General features: G+C 35.7%; 4 protein-coding genes across 5 annotated transcripts; 2 read left to right on the plus strand and 2 right to left on the minus strand.

The window, feature by feature from the left end:
- The first annotated feature begins 1813 nt into the window (after positions 1-1813).
- LOC102587072 (protein PLASTID TRANSCRIPTIONALLY ACTIVE 12) lies at positions 1814-10725 on the plus strand. Of its 2 annotated transcripts, none has more exons than XR_001474101.1 (11): positions 1814-1923; positions 2012-2079; positions 3033-3701; positions 4009-4121; positions 5041-5300; positions 5685-5806; positions 7250-7318; positions 7903-7956; positions 8110-8211; positions 9748-9903; positions 10318-10725. XR_001474101.1 is itself a non-coding variant. In XM_006352915.2 (11 exons), the coding sequence occupies exons 1-10, from the start codon at positions 1890-1892 to the stop codon at positions 9841-9843; spliced, it is 1587 nt and encodes a 528-aa protein (XP_006352977.1). In that variant the 5' UTR covers positions 1814-1889; the 3' UTR covers positions 9844-9870; positions 10318-10714. The 2 variants fall into 2 exon arrangements, 1 of the variants encoding a protein (XP_006352977.1); XM_006352915.2 differs by having other exon boundaries at positions 9748-9870; positions 10318-10714.
- Positions 10726-11311: 586 nt separating this feature from the next.
- Positions 11312-14356, plus strand: LOC102587398 (probable disease resistance RPP8-like protein 4). Its single transcript, XM_006352916.2, has one exon. It carries the CDS (start codon positions 11419-11421, stop codon positions 14158-14160), a length of 2742 nt encoding a protein of 913 aa, XP_006352978.1. The 5' UTR covers positions 11312-11418; the 3' UTR covers positions 14161-14356.
- A 537-nt stretch (positions 14357-14893) lies between these two features.
- On the minus strand, positions 14894-17271 carry LOC102587726 (40S ribosomal protein S4-like). The gene is made up of 5 exons (XM_006352917.2): positions 17192-17271; positions 16275-16352; positions 15999-16179; positions 15618-15715; positions 14894-15530 (listed from the first exon to the last, which is right to left on the minus strand). Exons 1-5 carry the CDS (start codon positions 17192-17194, stop codon positions 15096-15098), a joined length of 795 nt encoding a protein of 264 aa, XP_006352979.1. The 5' UTR covers positions 17195-17271; the 3' UTR covers positions 14894-15095.
- A 1083-nt stretch (positions 17272-18354) lies between these two features.
- Positions 18355-21257, minus strand: LOC102588047 (40S ribosomal protein S4-like). Its single transcript, XM_006352918.2, has 5 exons — positions 21151-21257; positions 19907-19984; positions 19635-19815; positions 19254-19351; positions 18355-19118 (listed from the first exon to the last, which is right to left on the minus strand). Exons 1-5 carry the CDS (start codon positions 21151-21153, stop codon positions 18684-18686), a joined length of 795 nt encoding a protein of 264 aa, XP_006352980.1. The 5' UTR covers positions 21154-21257; the 3' UTR covers positions 18355-18683.
- Between the last annotated feature and the right edge of the window lie 661 nt (positions 21258-21918).

Genomic DNA, 21918 nt, shown 5'->3' on the forward strand with positions numbered 1-21918 from the left:
AGTAATATGCTTAAATTGAAAGTGCATCAAACGATATATCCTTAATTATTATTTTTATTTATTAAAATATCAGTTCTCTTATTCACACATAATCAAAGTAAAAGAATTACTTACTTCTATATAAAAGTCACCTACAAAATTATTCATCCCAAAAGATCTCATTTTACTCTTAGAAAAAATTAGCTATAAGATTACTACACTTATTTTTATGGGATAAGGGTTTGAAAAATATCTCAATTTTGGTCGAATTTGCTTTTGCGATACTAATCTTTCATGAGGATTCAGCACCTCCCTAGACTATTTAATACCGTATTTTAAACATATATATTTGCCCAAGTGGACATAAAAAATAATGCAAAATTATAAATAGTAATGTGTCCGCATGGACACATATATACCTTTAAAATACACTATTTAATAGTTCAGGGGATAAAAAAAACGGTATTAAATAGTCTAGGGGGTAATAGGTCCTTCTGAAAGTTTAGTATCGCAACAGCAAATCCGACCAAAGTTGGGGTATTTTTCAGACCCTTATCCCTAATTTTATTCCTAAGAATTAATATTTAAAAAAGGGAAAATGATCAAAAATGCCCTTAAATTATGTGAAAGTAACAAAAATGTCCTCCGTTAATAGTTTGGCTTAAATATGCCCTTACCGTCAATACTTTGGTTCAAAAATGCCATTGCAGTCAATACCTTGATCCATAAATGCCCCTATAGTTGCAAAATCGGTCAAAAATTCCCTTTTCCGAATAAAATATTATTTTTTTTCTTTTCAAACACATCTTATTCTAAATAAAAAATATTATTAAAGAACATTATTCTTATTTTCTTTCTTCTAAAATTACTTTAACGAATAAAAATGTAGGAAATATTTTTTTTCTTCTTAATCTCATTTTATCAATTAAAATAGAATAATTTCATGTACCCTTTCGGCAGATAATATATGTCACATATATAAGATAATAGTATATCCATCATTAATTTATATTTATATGACGATAAAAAAATAATGATAATAAAATAAGAAATATTTTCATTTTTTATTTTTTGCTTAATTGAAGTAAGATAAACATTTGCTAATTTTAAAAAAACATTATTAGAAAAAGAATGTGTTAAAAAGAAAATAATAATATATTTATCTGGAAAATGAACATTTTTGACCTATTAAATAACAATACGGGCATTTTAGGACCAAGGTATTTGACGGCGAGGACATTTTTGGACCAAACTACAAACGGAGGGCATATTTGTTCCTTTCGCATAGTTTAAGGGCATTTTTGTTCCTTTCACATAGTGTAAGGGCATTCCGCAATAAATTGTACAAGTATTGATTTTTTTTCAAGAGAGAAGTATCAAAAACACCCCTAAACTTGACACAAATTATTAGTCTCATCCCCAAACTATTGAGAGTCTTAAAAACACTCCTCTACTTGACTAACTAAACTTAGATACACCCTCGATACACTCTCGATATGCAACATGACATAGCAAGTGGTCTCAAACTCTTGTAGGAGCATGAAGTTCTTAATAAAAATCAAGAGAAGACCCCTAAACTTGACGAGAATTTAGGAGTGTATTTCACTAATGTTGTAAGATCGGGGTGTATTTAGCTTCAATTAGTCAAGTAAAAAGGTGTTTTTTAAGACAGTCAATAGTTCGAGGATGAAACTAATAATTTGTGCCAATAATTTAAACAGGTGGAAATCAAAGCGTAAAATTGGTGACTAGGCCGGTCTGGAAAGCCGGTTCAAATTTGTACGACGGTTCAGGGACAACCCGACCGAATAGAGTCACATTATCCTAAAGCCCCTCCTAAAACCCAAGCAAGCAAAGGACAAAGGATAAGAGGAGTTATTTGTTGCAATTTCGAGTTGCCAGTTTCAGCAATGGCTTCTGTATTGTCAACTTCCTTGTATCAAGGTAACTGTATTTTACTCGGTGCAGCTTTGATTTTTTTTTAAAAAATTCTTCTTGCTTTGTAAAATTGGGTTTTTTTTGTTATTTGCAGATAGAGGACTGAGAATTGTAGCCTCTACTGATGGATTTGTGCCTAGTATTTGCTGCCCCTATCGGAAGGTGTTTTTAGATTATTATGAACTCCAACACATCTTCATTATGTTTGTTAATCACCACTGAAAATAGAATATTATACTCTGTATTGGCTACCTGTTATTGTTAGATGATAGGTAAAAGGAGCACGTTTACAAAATTGTTGATTTTAGGTTTATCTGTGACTTTTTGTATCTTTGAGAGGAATGAATGGCGAGGGTTGAGGAGTGGTTTGGGTGAGCTATATGGGTGACACGTCCCTTTGAGATTGGGTAAAAACTTTGTACTAAGGTCTAGAAGAGATTAAAAATGGTTTATATATTCAATTCTATTCAAGAGATACAGGGATATTCCTGGGAGTTTGATGTATCGATCCTAATGTGCAAGGGTTTATATGCTTGAGGATATGGTTAACCTATTCTAGAGTGTTAGAGCTGACGATCAGGGAAAGCTGTTTGAAGGAAATGTTTTACTTCAACGGCAAAGAGAGTTTGGTTAGATTTTAGGAGTTATTTGTAGTTTCATGGTAGTAATTATTTCTGTTTTTGATATGCAGTACTATGTCATCAAATTTTCTTTATACAATTAATATGTGTGCTCACCTAATAGCTGATTCTCTTTCTTATCCCTCCACATGTACACCAAGTTTACCTGCCTATGTTTACTTCTTCATTTGCTGAACTATATATACATGTGCATCTGCATTGGACACTAGTACATATTGTTCTCTGCGACGGTGAAATTCATATAGTAATTGGGGACAGCAGAAGGTTTAAATTTCTGGCAGAATTTATTCACGAATTTGCCATCCCTGTCTTATCTTATGTTTAAGCATCTCTTGTTTAACATTATAAAGTACAGTCTGGCAATATGTTCAACATGCATGCTCAAAGGAAGGCGCTCTATATTGTAGCAAGGTTTCTCATCATTTTGAATAGTTTTCATTAATAGGAGTATGCATTGTGCTGGGAACCACCCAGACATTGTTTACAGGTACTACTCCTATTTCAATATGGCAGCTCAAATTTGTCTCCAGTAATCCATTTCAAAAGGCTCCTTTAGCTCCTTGTATAAAGTGTGAGAACAAGGAAAAGAATCAGGGTTCCTTTGAGCAGGTGTCTGTTGAGCGTTTCCCTTATCACAGTTATATGGACTCCACTTCTGGGCAACTTGAACCAGCATCTGGAGCTCGCGCTAGTATTCCTGGGAAGGAGTACTGGCCAGAAGGCACAGCTAGTCGAGTTCAGGCCGCCAGGGCTCCTGAACCAGTTGGTATTTCAACTGGAACTCCATCTTATGGAAAAACTCCTGGAAGTAGACGAAAGAAGTACAAGGCATCTGCTTCCACTTCCCAGCCTTCAGAAATCAATGTAATTTCTGATGATCCTCTGGAGACTCCAGATAATGTACCAGAAGAGCCAAAGGATCTTTCCTCAGAGTATGTCATTTATCAGCCTGAACAAGATGAAGAGGAGCTGACAGGCTATGAGCTGGATAAAAGACATGGACGGCCCCACCCATTTATTGATCCAAAGGCAAAGAAGGAAATAGAGAAGCCACTTACTAGTGAAGAACTATGGTGGAATTGGAGAAAACCTGAGAAGGAGCAATGGTCTAGGTGGCAGAGGCGGCGCCCTGATGTTGAAACGGTCAGTACTGAAAATTAATACTACTAAGAAATATAAATTGTTTAAGTGTGTAATCAGTGTAATTTAATTGTGCTAAATCAAGATTGGATGTCAATGCTGCTCATGCAAGTTGCTTGCTCGATGACACATTGTAAAATAGATAAATACAAATCTAAAGTGGATAAAATGACATCTTCAGTAGAGACGCGGTGAATATAAATAATACATTTCTAACCACTTTAAACCTCCCATGGTTCTCGGGCAATTTCAAATTAATATCATCACTAACATTCTGACTTAGAGATTATTATTATTTTTCCTGGAACAGGTGTTTCTTAAAGCTATGGCAGAGACAGGACAAGTAAAGCTCTATGGTGAGCATCCTACATTGACAGAGACTGCGCTCTATAGAGCAAGGAGACATTTATATAAGGAGGAAAGGTAGAATCAGCAACTTTTTTAATAATGTTGCATCACATGTTCTATTCTACAAGTTGTAGTCTCTTGTACTGAAATGTTAAAAGATGAACCTCACTCGTTTGGTATTAAACTTATTCATAAGCCCTTCGTCTGTCATGAATGCATATCAGAAACTATAGGCTCCAAGGAACCTTGCAAAGAAAGGATAGGCAATTTGAGAGAAAGTACAGATTAAGCAAATTCCATTGCCTTAATGTCTTATTATGTGCTTGTACACTGTTGTATTAATTCATTCTTGAGAAGCTTATTATGGTTATTACAAAGAGTCAAACAACAAGTATTGTGTCTTCTCTTTTTTCATACTGGTTATGTATATTATAAATAGCATTAACATGAATAAATTGTCAAACTTTAGTTAGATTGATGATCAACTCCATGTCCTTTCTCTTACCTTTTGCCTTTAGCTACTGCTTTCAAAAGCTATTGGTTCTGCAAGCTCTCTAAAGCTGGTTTTCGATGGAAAGTCAAGTCTTGACTTCCATTTTGTTTTTGTTTATTTTTTACCTGTATTATCTTTATATCCGTGGTGTGGGGGGCACTTTGCACGCATCTCAACTATTGCTGGCCTACCTATAAGCCTACATGCACATGTTGCCTAGGTAATCTTGTCCACTAAGGTTAGAACGAAGGGGATCACACCAAGTGTGTGGTTAGGATTTGAACTTGGGATCTTCAGGTTGTTACTCCCATGCCTTAACCATTAGGTCATTGCCTTGGAGACCCATTTTGATTTTATATTTTCTGAAACTTGTCCCTTGTGTTGTTCCCTAATTGACAGATCTTTGAGTTGCTAAATGACTTGGCAATCTAGTTTTCCAGTTCAAGATGAACCAGAATACACTTTCTATTGGAACTAAGAACTAATAAGTGGGCAATGCAGGCTACAGGCTGAAAAAGAAAAAATGGAAAAGATTGGTCCTATTGCATACTACTCAGAGTGGGTCAAAGCTTGGAAGAGAGATACTTCTCGAGAGGCCATTCAAAAGCATTTTGAAGAGACTGGTGAAGACGAGAACACTCAACTCATCGAAATGTTCTCCCATCAAACAGATCGTGAATACCGCATAATGATGGGAACTGATATGCGTATTCCTCGTGACCCGTTGGCCATGAGAATGCGGGAGGATCAAATAAAACAAAGTATCTTCCTTCCCTCTGGCTGAACTATACTTTATAATTTTTCCTGCTTTTTCTTGTGACTTGTGAGTATCTGTGTATGCAGCTGGTTTAGAAGTGAAGGTGATTAGAAGTTTGGGGACAATGATTTATTTTTGGGTAGTTATAGGGATCTTTAGCTTGATTATTTCAGGAAATTACCATTAAAAGTATTTTCAAATTATTTTTTTGAACAAAAATATCTAAACATAGCCTGAAATGATTGAGGTACAAAAAGTACCTATCTCTTTATCCTGTCTGATCAGAATGATTGGAATTATAAGTGTTTTGTTCTGATTTGTTTGGGTTTTCTTTTTCCATTTTTGACTGGAAATCAACAATTTGCTTTTTCCTTTTATTTTTATGCAGTTTGGGGTGGAGATCCAGTTTACCCGACCATTAATTACATTCAAGATCCAGATGAAGTGATTGATTTCAGGGGTCCAGACTTCCATGAACCAACACCAAATATGTTGGCCTATTTGAAAGAGGTTTGGTTAAGCAACTTGCTATTCAATACCCTATATGGTCTTGCTGCCTCGTAACTTTATTGACCTTATTTCTGACCTCCTTTTTCACATATGCACTTCAAATTAATTGCCGAGTGCTATTACATGTAGTGTTTATTATCAAAAGCTACAGAATTAGTGATGGATTTCATGTTTAAGCAAATGGAAATGGTGATACTGTGCTAGATTCTGTTTATGCTCTTTGCCTCCATACAAGATGTTGCATTATTTACTTTGTAAAGATACTGAGGCTCAATCTCTCAACTAGCTGGATAGATATTAACTAATGTTTCCAGTAAACTTGATGGTTATCCTAAACCAATCAGAATCAATGTGGATTTAGCGTGGATACAATGAAAGCAAAGGATCTATCTATGTAGGCTATACTTTCTTGTTGATATTAGGGATTCATTGTTGTTGTGCCACTTACATGAGATCCCATGCTTATTCTAATGAGAGATTTATAATCCTTTAGAGCTAAGAATGAGACATAGGCTGGTATTAGAGCATCCTTAAAATTGTGTTAAAAGATGAGGCAATGGATTCATATAGAGTGGAATAGATGCAAATGAATTTATAAATGATGACAGTTTTCGGGCCAGTTTGTGTGCGCATCAACTAATTCACGAGCAGCCTGCTACAACCACCAAGTTTAGGGCAGATGGGCTCACACTGAATGTTGTAGTTAGAATCTTGAAGTTGTTATTTCTATATGTCAACTGCTTAGTCATCCCCTCAGGGACATATAGAGGATTCATTCAGCTGATTCCAACTAATTTGGTATCAAGGCTTAGTTGATTAATTGAGACTTGAGGGATATGCAGTTTGTCAAATTGTTATGAGCAAACAACTAGGTGTATATAGCTAATGAGGTATATGAATAACATCTCTTCTAAATGTGTTAGTTTTACTTTTGAGATCAGGAAAGTTTTAAATTAGGCAAAAGGTCTGGTAGATGAAGGTAAGTCAAAGAAAATTGAGATGGAATTGCCTTTATCTCAAAAAATTGCCAGTTAAGTCAAGCCAAATCTTGCTGATAGGTCCACTTGATGAAGATTTGACTTTACTGGGCTTTGTGAATGTGATGAATCTAATCAAAAGAATTCTAGATTAGGTTTGGTGGTTGGAGATAACTGTTTGTATGGTAAATATGTTGTAGCATACTTCTTTAGCTGTCATGTTAACTCAAAAACAAAAGGCTACAAGTATAGTTGTTATCGGCTGTGTATAGAGTTGATATACCTGTTTTTTTTTTTTTTTTGAAAAGGTAACTTGTATTATAAACACAGGAATACTCAGGACGTATTCCAGTAATACTTACAATCAGAAATACAAAAGTGATATACCTGTTTTAGTGATTATGTTTTATTAGCCTATCATTTACTGATTTATGTTCCGGGTTTTGTCGGAACATTTTGTTATCAGCATGGCAAAATAATATCAAGAGAGGAGCTAGAGAAAATTCTGGCCAAAGAGAAGACGGAAGAAATTGAGGTAATAACTTTTCGTAGGTATTTACAATACTTCGTTTCATTCTCTGAGTTTTGTGTAAAAAGTACTATTCCTTGCAGTTGCATTTGCTGTTTTATTGCATTGCTGCTAACGAATTGTTAGAAATGTAAAAAGCTTCAATTGAATAGTTATCTATTTGTTGTTTCTAGAATTTACTTTTTAAGGAGAGAGAAATGATAGATGCAAATGATGTTGAAGCAGTGATAGAATTCATAGATACTCTTAAAGAATAGGAAGGGATACACTCTCTGGGTTGACTGTAAATACTTTTAATTGCACCTTCTTGGTGTGATATCTTATAATACACCTACCTCTCTTGAAAGAATTTTCTTTTTAGGATGTACAAGCAAAACTACTCTAGATCCCAGGCATAAATATGTTGCAGTTAGCTTGCACATAAAATTGAAAAAATGTAACTTTAGCATACTGTTGTCTACTTCATTCTTCATTCTTTTCATATGCATCAAATAATCTTACAATCATCAACAATCAGATTGCTTACCATTAGTACCCCGTCTCCTTTTCCTTGAATCTATTCAGTAAAAGTACTTTCTTCTCTGCAACAGGTGGCAGAAATTGATGAAGCTATGGCAAGAGCTGTTGACATTGGTGAAAATGATGTGAGATCATTCTTATTTTTACTTTGTTTTAATTTTGATGTTTGATGAACTTTGTTTTGCTTCATTCTGAACTTCTAAATTTTCTAATTTGCTACGTTGACCTTGTATATTAATCATTAGTTTTATGTTAAGTAACTTCTCTTGGTGGTTCAGGATGAAGAAGAAGGAAGTGAGGCTGAAGGTGAAGAGGAGGATGAGAAAATTACACGCAATTGGAGTGTTTTGAAAAGTAATCCCGAGCTTAGCAAATCAAAGGTAATTTCCTTTCTACTGATCATCGATTTATTGGTTTCCTTTCTGATCTTATGGCTCAATTTGTTGAAACCATTGAAAGGGTGATTGATTTTGTTATATACTGCTATGCTATATATTTGGTAAACAATCTGGTTTTACTTGATGTCTAGACTTACCTAAAAGTCTAAAACTGCTGTTTTTTCGTTCTATATGTCCTTTGCTACATGGTTTGTAGTAGGGGTGGCAAAATCAGCCCAAATAATCATGACCCGCCCAAGCCATTAATGTTTGGTGGGTTAATGACCTGTTAATTTGATTAGCTGGGCTCATTTTGAACCACTTAGTTCAGCCTATTTTAAAATTGGGGTAATATGCAGCATGAGAAATATTGTCTAAATAATCCTTCGAGGTGGCCCAGTGGTTTGAGCTTGGGACTTCCATATTGGAGGTCTCAAGTTCGAAACCCCTTGCCAGCGAAAGCAAGGGGTTTGCCTTCTGGGTCAAGCTCGTCGCATCAGGCTTGCCTAGTGCGGGTTACCTCTCCTATGTGGTTTGCGAGCTATTGCATAGGAGCGGGGGTTTTACCCTGTGCGCACCAAAAGGGTAGCGACTGCGGGTTTCCCTTGTTATAAAAAAAAAAAAAATATTGTCTAAATATAAAAAACATTTTTTTAATTTTATATGCTTTTTTTTTGGTAACCATGTAAACACTACCATTACTAAAGAAAAAACATACACCTAAAGAGCCCTTGAGCACAACACGGCAGCTCAAGCCTCCAACAAAACACAAAACTAGTTACACTTTCAGCCTTTGCAAAAAAACACTACATCTGCTAGCTCTCTTTGATGAACTAAGTACGTCTATTCTATGTAAAATCTCCCTCTCCCTCTTAATTTGTGTGTGTATGTCAGCTGTTTTTATATGTACTCCTTTGAAAAATTTCCAGTTCCGGGCTCTCCAAGTATGGTAGATCATTGCCCCCCAACTCGCAGCTATCACTTGTTTCTGAAACTGCTTCCATTTCTTCCTTTTAATTTTCAGCATTACTTCCTTCACCTCCCCCAGTTGTATAGGCAAGCATGTCCATTAGTCATAATATAAGGAAAGTTTTATTAAGTACTCATAACAAATTATTAGAAACAAACTTTGAATTTAAAACTTAGTAAGAATTGAGCAGGTTGGGTTATAACCCGATTTTTAGCGCATTTCAGCCCAAACAACATTTAAGCGGGTCAATGACCCGCCCATTTATTAACTCAACCCATTTTAACATTCTCAAACTCAGCCCAACCCGCCCATTTGACCCCTCCAGTTTGTAGCAAATCATTCCCCTAAGGAAATTTCCCTGTGTGCTTAGAGATAATGGAATACAAATTTTATACAATAGAATGAGCCACTCCTTCAGACCCACCTCCCTCCCCTCCCTTCTTTTTTCTCTGAGAAATTCATGAAAAAATAAATTTAAAAATGGTGGCGGAAGTTCAACCCAATTGTCTTCTTCTTAATGTAATTTGTATTTGGAGTTTCACAACAGCATGCACTTCATGACCTTGCAGGGTAAACCCAAAAACAAAGACATGTCTCTGGAGGAAGCTGTAGACGATTCTGAAAATTTAACAGACTTCCTTATGGACTTTGACGAGGATGAGTGAGGCTGATAGATGCCCCAGGCTATCAAGGTGAGCTCATTCGTCTGGAAAATGGAAACAGAGGTGCTTGACATAAACTTCTTTAGGTGAAATGCATCTGTGTTCTGTGCATGTACTGTACATACATTCAAATAACCTTTGTTTCGACTTGATGAGGCATCATGCAAAAAAATCATTGTAAAAGCCCATAACTTGTAATCCGACTTTGCAACAAGAACACCCCTTGAACTCTGTACTTTCACAATCTTATGATTTGTCCTGATTATTGGCCATTCATACCATCTAAATTAACAAAAATAAGTTTGTAAGCCAAAAAAAACTTCCATGTTGATGCATCAAATTCTAGACTACCCGGGCAAATTATGATCATAGATACATGAGTATGCAAGAAACCCTCAGTTGCAGATTTTAGTTACTTTTTTACAAGATGGTCCAGGTTATTTCGTCAATGATAGAGAATTTGTTTCTTCCTTGCAGGATAAGCAAATTATTTTCATCCCCATCAACAAAGATCTGTTGATTCCAGCAGCAGCATCTTTCCCTATGATGAAGTCGGTGAACATGAGCGTATATTGGGTGATTGATAAGATGTGGCAACAAGACCAACTAACTGCAAAACAGTTGTTTGTTGATGCTGCTGTGACGCTTAAGCAGCATCTGCTGAAGATCTTCGCCCCAGAAGTGTAGATTTTTTATAGAAAGCTTTGGGTATGTTTTTGTGAATGTACTTTGGATTATCCTGTAAAGCAAATGAAAAATGGAGAATGCTAGTGTAGTAGCTTGTATCCAGCACACAATGTGAACTACTTTTGAAGACACGGTTGGTATATTAACCAAAAATTAGAAGCAGATATTATCTTCTATTTAATATCAACTCCAATGTCTTGTAGTTGTTTCAAGTTTAACAATGGAGTATTTTTGGTACTTATGTTTCAGAGGGTGTAGTAGCTTTTAAGTTACCTTCCGTATAGTGAATCCAAAAAAAAAAGAGTGGATGGGTGGTAGGGAGCTGTACCCCCAAATGGGGCCCTTGACGCAAATTCAGATTAATTGAACTCTAATGTAGTATCGATATTGGGTGAAAAACCCAAAAAAAAAAATGGGATTAAATTCCCAATGAATCAGAGGGTGTCACGTATTAAATGAGAACTCTTATTATATTTGCTAATAGGGCTTATATGCAATAAGGACATTATAGGTCCATAAAGATTGACGTTGGGATATTATGAAGCCAATAGGTAACGGAGGATATCTTTATACCAATTTCAATAGTTTTAAGATTTTTGGGATATTATGGAGCCAATGGGTCAATGGATGATATCTTTGTGCCAATTTCAATAGTTTAAGGGTTATTTTAGGTCTTTTTCTATAAGCAAAAAGGGTATTTCTTTGTTGTTTCCCTACTACCCACCCCCTCTCCACATCCACACACAAAAAAAAGGATGCCACAGTTATTCTTCTAATTATTTTATCTGTCCAAAAGGAAAACAAGAACAAAAATACCTCAAATCAACATTGAAAATAGAGAAGTTGACTTGGATCAATCTGATCTCAAAAGGTGAAAGCAAGTCTAGAGACATGGCTGAAGCTGCAATCATATTCTTTCTGAGAAGGCTAGGCTATCAGTTAATACAAGAAGGAAATGTTCTATCAGGTGTGCAAGATGAAATTGAGTGGATGAAGAAAGAGTTTGAAGCCATGGTAGCTTTTCTAAAAGATGCTGACAAGAGGCAACAGAGAGATGAAACTGTGGCTGGTTGGGTAAAAGAGGTAAGAATCTTGGCTTTTAATGCTGAAGATGTTATTGATGAATTTCTTATTCAAATGGCTGCTACTCATTGGAATAGCTTATACTTCTTTAAGTACTTGAAAATAAGGTATCAAATTGGCTCTCATATTAGAAAACTCAAGAAACAAGTCATTGAAGTCAAAGAAAGAAAAGATAGATATGTTATCAATGGATTAATGATGTGTGAAGATGCATTAGCAGCTAGTAGCTATAGAGGCACTGGTGGGATGTCCTCTAGAGGGCCTGGTGCAGCATCCCCTTTTGTTCGAGAAGACGATATTGTGGGAATTGAACATGATGTTGAACAGCTAATGAAACTCGTATTAGAAGGGAATGTGAAGAATTTCCTCGCGGTTTCAGTGTTTGGTATGGGGGGTTTGGGCAAAACTACTCTTGTGAAAGAAGTTTTCAAGAAGTCAAAAGCGTTGTTTGATTGCCATTCTTGGGTTTTCGTGTCACAATCTTGTAATTTAAAGGATGTCTTGAAACACATCCTCTTTGGATTCATAGCTAGTAGAGGAGAGCCAGCTCTGGATGTAATGGGTGCCATGGATGAGGGATGGTTACTGGAGAGGATCAATGACTACTTGCAAGACAAGAAGTACTTGCTGGTTCTTGATGATATATGGGATGATAACCTATGGGAAGAGCTTAAACATGCATTTCCACGAAGAAAAGGGCGAATCATAATTACAACAAGACTTCGCGGTATAGCATCTCCTCTTGAGGATAATTTCCACATCTATGATCTCCAACCCCTCCCTTATGAATTATCTTGGAGAATCTTTTGCAAGAAGGCGTTTCGATCATCTCAGGGGACTTGTCCTGATGACTTGAAGGAATTCGCGGAGGCCATAGTGAGAAAATGTGGAGGTTTGCCTCTTGCAATTGTGGCCATCGGAGGCTTATTGTCGTGTAAGGGAAGAAATACTCGTGTGTGGCAATCTGTTCTTGATACCTTAGATTGGGAATTCAACCATAACCGAGACATTGAGCGTCTAAACAAGGCCTTGTTGTTCAGCTATATTCACCTTCCATTTTACCTCAAGTATTGTTTCCTTTATCTCGGTTTGTTCCCTGAGGACTATGAGATTGGAAGGAAAAGGCTGATCCGAATGTGGGTGGCCGAGGGGTTTGTTGAGGGAACTGCTCAGAGAACAGAGGAAGAGGTCGCGAACCATTACTTTGTGCAGCTTACTGACAGGAGTATGATTCAAGCAGTCACTATACATGCTCGAGATGTGGTGAAAGCGTGCAAGCTGCATGATCTAGTGCGTGATGTGGCCAATCAAATGCTACAGGAAGAGAAATTTGGATCCATCATAGAAGAAGTCGACAAGACCATTCAAGAGAGACAAAGGAGACTTGCAATCTATGAAGATGCAGATAGTATCCCCTCAGACATCAGTAAGTTGAATCTGAGGTCCCTTCTCTTTTTTAGAATAAATGAATTGTCATTTTCTGCTCTACAAAAACTGCTAAGGCAGCTCAGATTGGTAAGAGTTGTAGATTTACAATATGCTCCTCTAGAAAAACTACCAAATGAGATTGGTAATTTGATTCATCTCCGGTACTTAGATTTAAGAGGGACTTTGATAAACGAACTTCCAAAATCAGTGAAGAATTTGAGGAATCTACAGACATTGGATGTGAGAAACACGGAAGTTAAACATTTGCCTGCTGGAATCAATGAGCTGCAACACTTAAGACATCTTCTCCTGTCAAGTTTCCGTGACAGAGAAAATGGATTTGTGAAGATGGCTAGTGGGGGAAAAGACTTTGTGAAGCTACAAACACTATCTGGAATTGAATCAGATGAAGACTTAGTTAAACAACTTAGAAGTTTAACAAGCTTGAGGAAAGTCTACATAGGGAAAATGACACAAGCCAACAGCGGAGATTTTTGCCAATCATTAGAAAGGATGAGCAAGTTGAGGTCCTTAACAGTGTTAAGTGAGAGTCCATTTGAGCAAAACATACAAATGGAATCGCTCACAAAGTCCACTAAGCACTTAGAGAAACTCAAACTCCAAGTCCATATGAAAAAACTGCCAGGATGGTTCGATTCTCTTAGTTGCCTTCACTCATTGTACCTTTTCAAGAACTTCTTAACAGAAGATCCATTTCCTATACTTGGAAAGCTTCCAAGCCTAGCTATTCTGACATTAGCATCTTCAGCTTACGTAAACAGCATCGTTAACATCCCTCCGGGAGGATTTCCTAAGCTCAAACTGTTGAGGATTCTTGGCATGGAAAATTGGACTACTTGGATGCCTATTGAGAAGGGTTCTATGCCAGAAATTCAGTTTCTTCTGATAGCTAATTGTCCAAGGCTAACTAACTTACCAGATGGCTTCAATCACCTTACTAGCCTTGATGATCTCACCCTTATGGGCATGTCCCTCTTTTTCGCTCATAAATTGCAGAGTAGAGATAAGTGGAAAGTCACTCATGTCAAGGAAGTTTCAATCATTTCAGAAGTCAATGGCCAAATTGTCAAGAAAAAACTCAACACTCCTCTTGTTAACTAGAGTATTCAAATGGATACTGACATACTTGTTTTGTTTTATAACATTCTATTGTGCTATGCAGGCAACAATATACTATAATGTTGGAATTGTCCTGAGAGGTTACATTGCATGCTCCAATTTCTGTGTTGGGTTTTGTTCACTCTTTCGTTGAACACCATGTTTATTTCTACAAAGGCGTACCTAGTTATGCATGTTTATGTCTACTAAGTGCTGGATTGTGTCTAAATTAATCTTACTACAACGTTTAGCATTTTGGTTGATAGTAAAGTTCTTTTTTTGTAACAAAAGAAAACGAAAAGACATGTGAAACTTATCATATCATCGATTTTCAACGATAAGTATATCCAATCAAATCACCTTTAAATAAAATGGATTTGGATACTTACAGTAGCAGAAATAAAATCACTACATGTTCGAACTAAATAAAGTTTAAATGAATTTATAGGTGATCTTTTGCCTTGAAAAATTATCACCGGAAGACTAACAATTTTTACGTAGGAAAACTTCCACATTCTTGATGTGGATGTGATTGAAGATGCAATTGTGCTTTATTATACTTTTTTTTCGGGAGAAAAGAGAGCAATTTATTTAAAATTTATGAGAACAGAGAAAGAAAACATGTTTAGAGCACTAAACAAAATTTGAAATCCAACTCCAGGTTGGATTTGAAAATTTTATAACCAAAATCTCATTTTGAAATAAATGAATGATCTCATGGCCAAGGCAATTAAACTAAGCGACCAACAAAAAACTATCATATAAAAAGCAAATGAATGATCTTAAACTCAGTCAACCTCTTTTCCCAACAAAACAAAGTTAAACGGTACCGAGTACAAAAATGTTAAAATCCAACATACAGAATAAGATTGGTATCTCTAAACAAAGAGAAACATGGCCCAACCTGTTAAATTTATCACAAGTTCAACCCATCATTTTTAAGCAGTTGTAGCTGATTGAGTAGCCATCCTCTTGCGAGCCTCTTCAATGATAGATAACTTGATACCTTTACCCTTAGGTAGAGACACCCATGGCTTACTACCTTTACCAAGAGTGAACACATTTCCCAAACGGGTAGCAAACTCATGCCCCAGGGAATCCTGAATGTGAACTGTCTCAAAGCTACCCTTGTGCTTCTCTCTGTTCTTAAGAATTCCAACACGCCCCCTGTTTCTACCACCAGTAACCATGACCACATTTCCAACATCAAATTTGATGAAGTCAACAATCTTATTGGAATCTAAGTCAAGCTTGATGGTGTCATTGGCCTTGATGAGGGGATCAGGGTAGCGGATTGTTCTTCCATCATAAGTGTTGAGATATGGGATCCCTTTCTGTCCAAACTGCACTGATCGAACCTTACAAAGTTTCAACTGCAAAGAGCAGAAAACAAGGTCACTACTTAAACAGCACGGCATCCAAAGGAAACCGGAATAAAGGAGCAGGAAACAGGTTCAAACCTTGGCCTCCTCATCTCTGAGTGAGTGGAGACGGAACCGACCCTTAGTGTCATAAAGAAGTCGGAAACTCTCATTTGTCTTTGGAATAGTAACAACATCTACACAAAGAAAATAACAGCATTACCAATTTGTCAAGGGATTCAACAAGCATAGAAACAAGAAAAAATGAAATAACAGAGATGAGACAATGATTTTTAATGAAAAAACTTGTAGACACTTGGATCAACAATTGTCTTTGGAACTGTGAAAGCATGTGTATATAGATGAATCAGTAGAGTATTACTTTCGTCTGGAAATGAACAAAACCTAGACAGTACAGATAAGGAAAACATAATCTAAAGGTTATGAAATGAAAAAACAATCTAATGGAGGTGTTCTTACCCATGAAACCAGCAGGGTAAGTCTTATCTGTCCTAACTTTCCCATCAACCATAACTTGGCGTTGCATCAAGATAGAAATGACCTCACGGTATGTCAAAGCATATTTCAACCTGTTCCTGAGGATAATAACCAATGGCAAACATTCCCTTGATTTATGTGGACCAGAAGAAGGCTTGGGAGCCTGCAGTAGAGACCAAAGAGAACAGTAAAGTCAAGAAGCAGGAAACTAAGTAGTTCTATTAAAACAAAGACCCAAGGGAAAGACACGTCACTTACAAAAGCACCTCCAAGTTTATCAAGCATCCAATGCTTAGGCGCATTGAGCCTCTTCAAATGTTTCTTCAACCCTCTTGCCTATATATAGAGAAGAAGTTACGAAATTCACTTTAGTATAATGTTTCCAAAGCCTAAATGCAAAAATCTTACCACTTATATAAATGAAAGCTGAAAGAACAAAAGTCAATTTACCAAAAATAAAAAGGGGAGCTATTCCACAGCTTTTTATTAATATTTATCCATGTCAAACAACGCTAGAAACATGTTCTTTCACAAAGGTAAAGAACGTTTTTTCAATACATCTAGTAAACAACTTGAACTATACTACACAATTTCATTGTCCAAATCCTAAGCTATCATTAAATCAACAGTTAGGTATTGGTTTCACTTTGTGTAACGACCAATTTGGCCTGATTTATTTATTTACTCACTATGTCTTTACTAATTATTTAGTAATCTTATTTTGTCTTAAAATTAATTTTTTAAAGTAGCTCTATCTGTAGAACCATAAAATCTATCGAAATGTTGTATTCATTGAAACAATCCAGTAGGATACAGCACAACACAGAGTGCAACAGCAATCACAATGACAGCAAAATACAATTAGAAAAAACTGTATACACTATTGGCCACAGTAACTAATGCAATTGATTATTTCCACATACGAGCCCTAAAATTAACCAGCAGCACTTGAGATCAACACATACATTTGAGCGCATAAATCGAAAGGAACATCCAAGAATATTATCTCAGATGCATTACGCAAATAGCAAACAATTAGCAAAGGTATAACTGATACAGTACAGTCTAGACCTGGAACAAAAGCCATGAAGATTAAAATACAACTGATCTATCAGGCAACACACAATAAGCTAAACAACATTGACGAGATGAATTAACAGAGAGAGAAAACAAACCATTTTGGCGGTTTTCCGACTGATTAGCTGGCACGAGTGACGGCTACCGGCGAGAGGTGTGTGTCTTAAACCCTAACGAGATGAAGATACAATCTCTTAAATACTATAGTACATACCTCATACGCCCAATTTGTTTTGGGCCTAAAGCATGTTGGGCCGTCTAAATCACCCAGAATATGGGCCTTATTTATCCAACAAATTACACGGGCTGAGTAACTTCGTTTATGCGGCCCAACAAACATAGCCTCTATATTTATCTGAAATAATGATGTTCAAGCTATGTAATAAGACTTTGAATTTGGTAGTAAATACACCTAATAGGATGCATCTCCTTATTTCTAGCTTGAAAACCAAGTATAACATTCTATTTTGTTATGCAGGCAACAATTTACTATTGTGATGGAATTGACGTGAGAGTTTACCGTTAGGTTCTATTTGCTCTTTCGTTAAACACCATGTTTATTTCTACTAAGGCGTACCAAGTTGTGCATTTTTATGTCTACTAAGTGTTCGTTTTGTGCCAAATATAACTTACTGCGATTTATGTTGTACTAACTATTTGCAAAGCACCCACTTGACATTGAAGTTTTTTTTTTATATAAAAAGGAAAATGAATAGACATGTCAAACTTTTCATATCATCGATTTTCAGAGATAATTTCTTTAAACTTTGTATTCAATCTTAACACCTATACATAAAATGGATTTGGACACTTAAATTAGCAGAAATAAAATCACTATTTATGAACTAAATAGTTTTAGTTGATCTTTTGCCTTAAAGAGTTGTCACTAGAAAACTAATTGCATCTAGAGAAGCATATAATAACTTCGACTGGAAAACTTTCATCTTGTTGGTGAGAACACACAATTTCCACTTTCCCTTCCCGTTAATAATAAATAATGGATTATGTTAACCATTATCAAGAGTCATTAATACTTGATTGTACTCACTCAGTTAAGTGATATGCTAAATAATTTATAACTAAACTTCTCATTTTAACTCTGGTGAAATAACTCATTAACAAAAAGAACACAAAATTACATCGAAATCAAAAATCATTTGGAAATAGATTCCGAAAATTTATCAAATTAGACAGTTATGTTTGATTATACTATTTGCTGGACAAAAGAGCCCACTTTATATGAAGTTTATGAAAATGAAACTAGGAATCAGGTTTACTGCACTAAACCAAATTTGGAATCCAACTCCAGGTTAGATTTGAAAATATTACAACCAAAAACTCATTTTGAAATAAGTGAATATACTAATGGACAAGGTCCTTAAACTCTGTCGCAATAAAATACTATCACATAAAAGGCAACTGATTGATCTCAACTCAGTCTACCTTTTTTCCCGACAAAAGAAGGCAAGTAAATCAGTACCGAGTACACAGATGTTGAAATGCAACACACAAAATAAGAATGTCATCCCTCTAAACAAAGAGAAACATGGCCCAATCTATTAAATTCATCTCAAGTTCAACCTATCATTTTTAAGCAGTTGTAGCTGATTGAGTAGCCATCCTCTTGCGAGCCTCTTCAATGATAGATAACTTGATACCTTTACCCTTAGGTAGAGACACCCATGGCTTACTACCTTTACCAAGAGTGAACACATTTCCCAAACGGGTAGCAAACTCATGCCCCAGGGAATCCTGAATGTGAACTGTCTCAAAGCTACCCTTGTGCTTCTCTCTATTCTTAAGAATTCCAACACGCCCCCTGTTTCTACCACCAGTAACCATGACCACATTACCAACATCAAATTTGATGAAGTCAACAATCTTATTGGAATCTAAGTCCAGCTTGATGGTGTCATTGGCCTTGATGAGGGGATCAGGGTAGCGGATTGTTCTTCCATCATAAGTGTTGAGATATGGGATTCCCTTCTGTCCAAACTGCACAGATCGAACCTTGCAAAGTTTGAACTGCAAAGAGCAGAAAACAATGTGACTACTCCAACAGCACAGCATCCAAAGGAAACAGGATCAGATGAGCTAAACATTTTACAATTATCTACTCAGTTCCGTCAACACAAAAATTCAAAAATATGAAAATCAAACCTTGGCTTCCTCATCTCTGAGTGAGTGGAGACGGAACCGACCCTTAGTGTCATAAAGAAGTCGGAAGCTCTCATTCGTCTTTGGAATCGTAACAACATCTATATGAAGAAACTATGAGAATTACCAATTTGTCAAGGGATTCAACACACATAGCAACAAGAAAAAAAGAAATAAAAGAGACAAGACAAAATGATTTTTAATGAAAAAATTTGTAGACAGTGATCAACAATTGTCTTTAGAAATGTGAAAGCATGTGTATATAGATGAATCAGTATTATTACTTTTGTCTGGAAATGAACAAAACCTAGACGGTACAGAAATAAGGAAAATATAATCTAAAGGTTATGAAATGAAAAAACAATCTAATGGAGGTGTTCATACCCATGAAACCAGCAGGGTAAGTCTTATCTGTCCTAACCTTCCCATCAACCATAACTTGGCGTTGCATCAAGATTGAAATGACCTCACGGTATGTCAAAGCATATTTCAACCTGTTCCTGAGGATAATAACCAATGGCAAACATTCCCTTGATTTGTGTGGACCAGAAGAAGGCTTGGGAGCCTACGGAAGAGAACAGTAAAGTCAAGAAGCAGGAAACTAAGTTGTATTATTCAAAAAAAAAAAGACTTAAAGGGAAAGAGATGTCACTTACAAAAGCACCTCCAAGTTTATCAAGCATCCAATGCTTAGGCGCATTGAGCCTCTTCAAATGTTTCTTCAACCCTCTTGCCTATACATAAAGAAGAAGTTACGAAATTCACTTTCGTATGATGTTTACAAAGCCTAAATGCAAAAATCTTACCACTCGTATAAATGAAAGCTGAAAGAACAAAAGTCAATTTACCAAAAATAGAAGGGGAGCTATTACACAGCTTTATATTAAAATCTATCCATGTCAGACAAAGCTAGAAGCGTGTTCTTTCACATAGGTAAAGAACAATTTTTCAATTCATAGAGTAAACAACGTGAACTATACTACAGAAATTTCATTGTCAAAAGCATAAGCTTTTTTGGATTGTTGTTACATATAATATTGTGTAGTTAAATACAATATCTGTTTTGATTATTTCTTAAAACTTTATTTTATTGGATCTTTAAATCAGGACATTTGGCCATGTTTCATTTTGAAATTAGAAAAGTAGCAGTTTTTTTTTCAAAGTAAAAAAGAATGATACTTGACATTACATGAGAATTTTGTAGTGAAAACATATTTTTGTTGTTAATCAAATTCATGAAAATTTTGGAATAACTTCAAGTTGAATTCAAGAGTACCAACTACCGAAAAAGTTGAAACGTTTCATGGGCAAACACATACTTAGGTAAGTATGAAGGGTGTTAGTATTTTGTGTAACACCAATTTGGTCTGATTGATTTATTTATTTTCTATCTCTATCTTAACAAATTATTTAAGAATTTTATTATATCAATTAAAACACCTCTATAGACTATAGTAGTAGAGGAATATAATCTATCCAAAATGTTGTACTCATTAAAACAATTAAGTAAGATACAATACAACACAAACAAAGAGTAAGAGAAATCACATTCGAAGTTGTGACTGCAAAATACAATTCAAAAAAATGACCTACTGATATCTAGTGGCGAGTGGCGACAGTAACTAATGCAATTGATTATTTCCACTTACGAGCCCTAAAATTAACCAGCACCACTTGGGATCAACACCATACATTTGAGGGAATGAATCACAAGGAACAACCACGAATATAGTAGTTGATGCATTACGCATATAGCAAACAATTAGCAAAGGTAAAACTGATACAGTACATTCTAGACCTAGAACAAAATCGATGAAGACTACAATACAAACTGATCTGTCAGACAACAAACAATGAGCTAAACACCATTGGCAAGAATTAACAGAGAGATAAAACAAACCATTTTGGCGGTTTTCCGATTGAATAGCTGCCGGCGAGAGGTGTGTGTGTTAAACCCTAAGGAGATGAAGATACAATCTCTTAAATACTATCAATTTGTTTTGGGCCCAAGTAAGTTGGGCCGTGTAACTACATTAGATACGGGCCTTTCTATCGAACAAATTGCACGAAGGGTCCCTGAGATAAACTAACAAATATAGCTTCTATGGATATGTTCGGTAGCCGTGTTCACGGGTTGGTTTGGATCGGTTATTGGTCAAAATCAAAACCAAATCAACTTAATCGATTTTAAAATTATCAAAACCAAACCAAACCAAATATAATATACATTTATCGGTTTGGTGATTATTGGTTTCGGTTTGGTTGGTTCGGTTATTAACCATACACAAAAATAAAAGAAACAATTCATTTAAAATGTGAAAAAAGTGACAACAATCCATTCAAAATGAAAAATAGTCAGAATGACTTAAATTACTAAACTTTCAATCACTAAATTTACTATCAATAAAGCTTTAAAATTCACTATATTGGCCTAGAAGGAAGAGACAATAACATTTTCAGTCCCACAAAGAATTGACATAGACACTCATATACATGAAATCAATAAGATAAATGTTTCATCTTGGGCATTTTTGCTTTCAATAAGTAAATTATAAAGAAATTTTAATGAAAATATGTATAAGATCTTTAAAATTGTTTATAAAAATAATATATTAAGTATGTATATTAATAAAATATATGTATATAATTCATCGGTTCGGTTCGGTTA

The sequence above is a fragment of the Solanum tuberosum genome, unplaced genomic scaffold, assembly GCF_000226075.1.
Source record: "Solanum tuberosum cultivar DM 1-3 516 R44 unplaced genomic scaffold, SolTub_3.0 scf00141, whole genome shotgun sequence".
Taxonomy (NCBI): domain Eukaryota; kingdom Viridiplantae; phylum Streptophyta; class Magnoliopsida; order Solanales; family Solanaceae; genus Solanum; species Solanum tuberosum.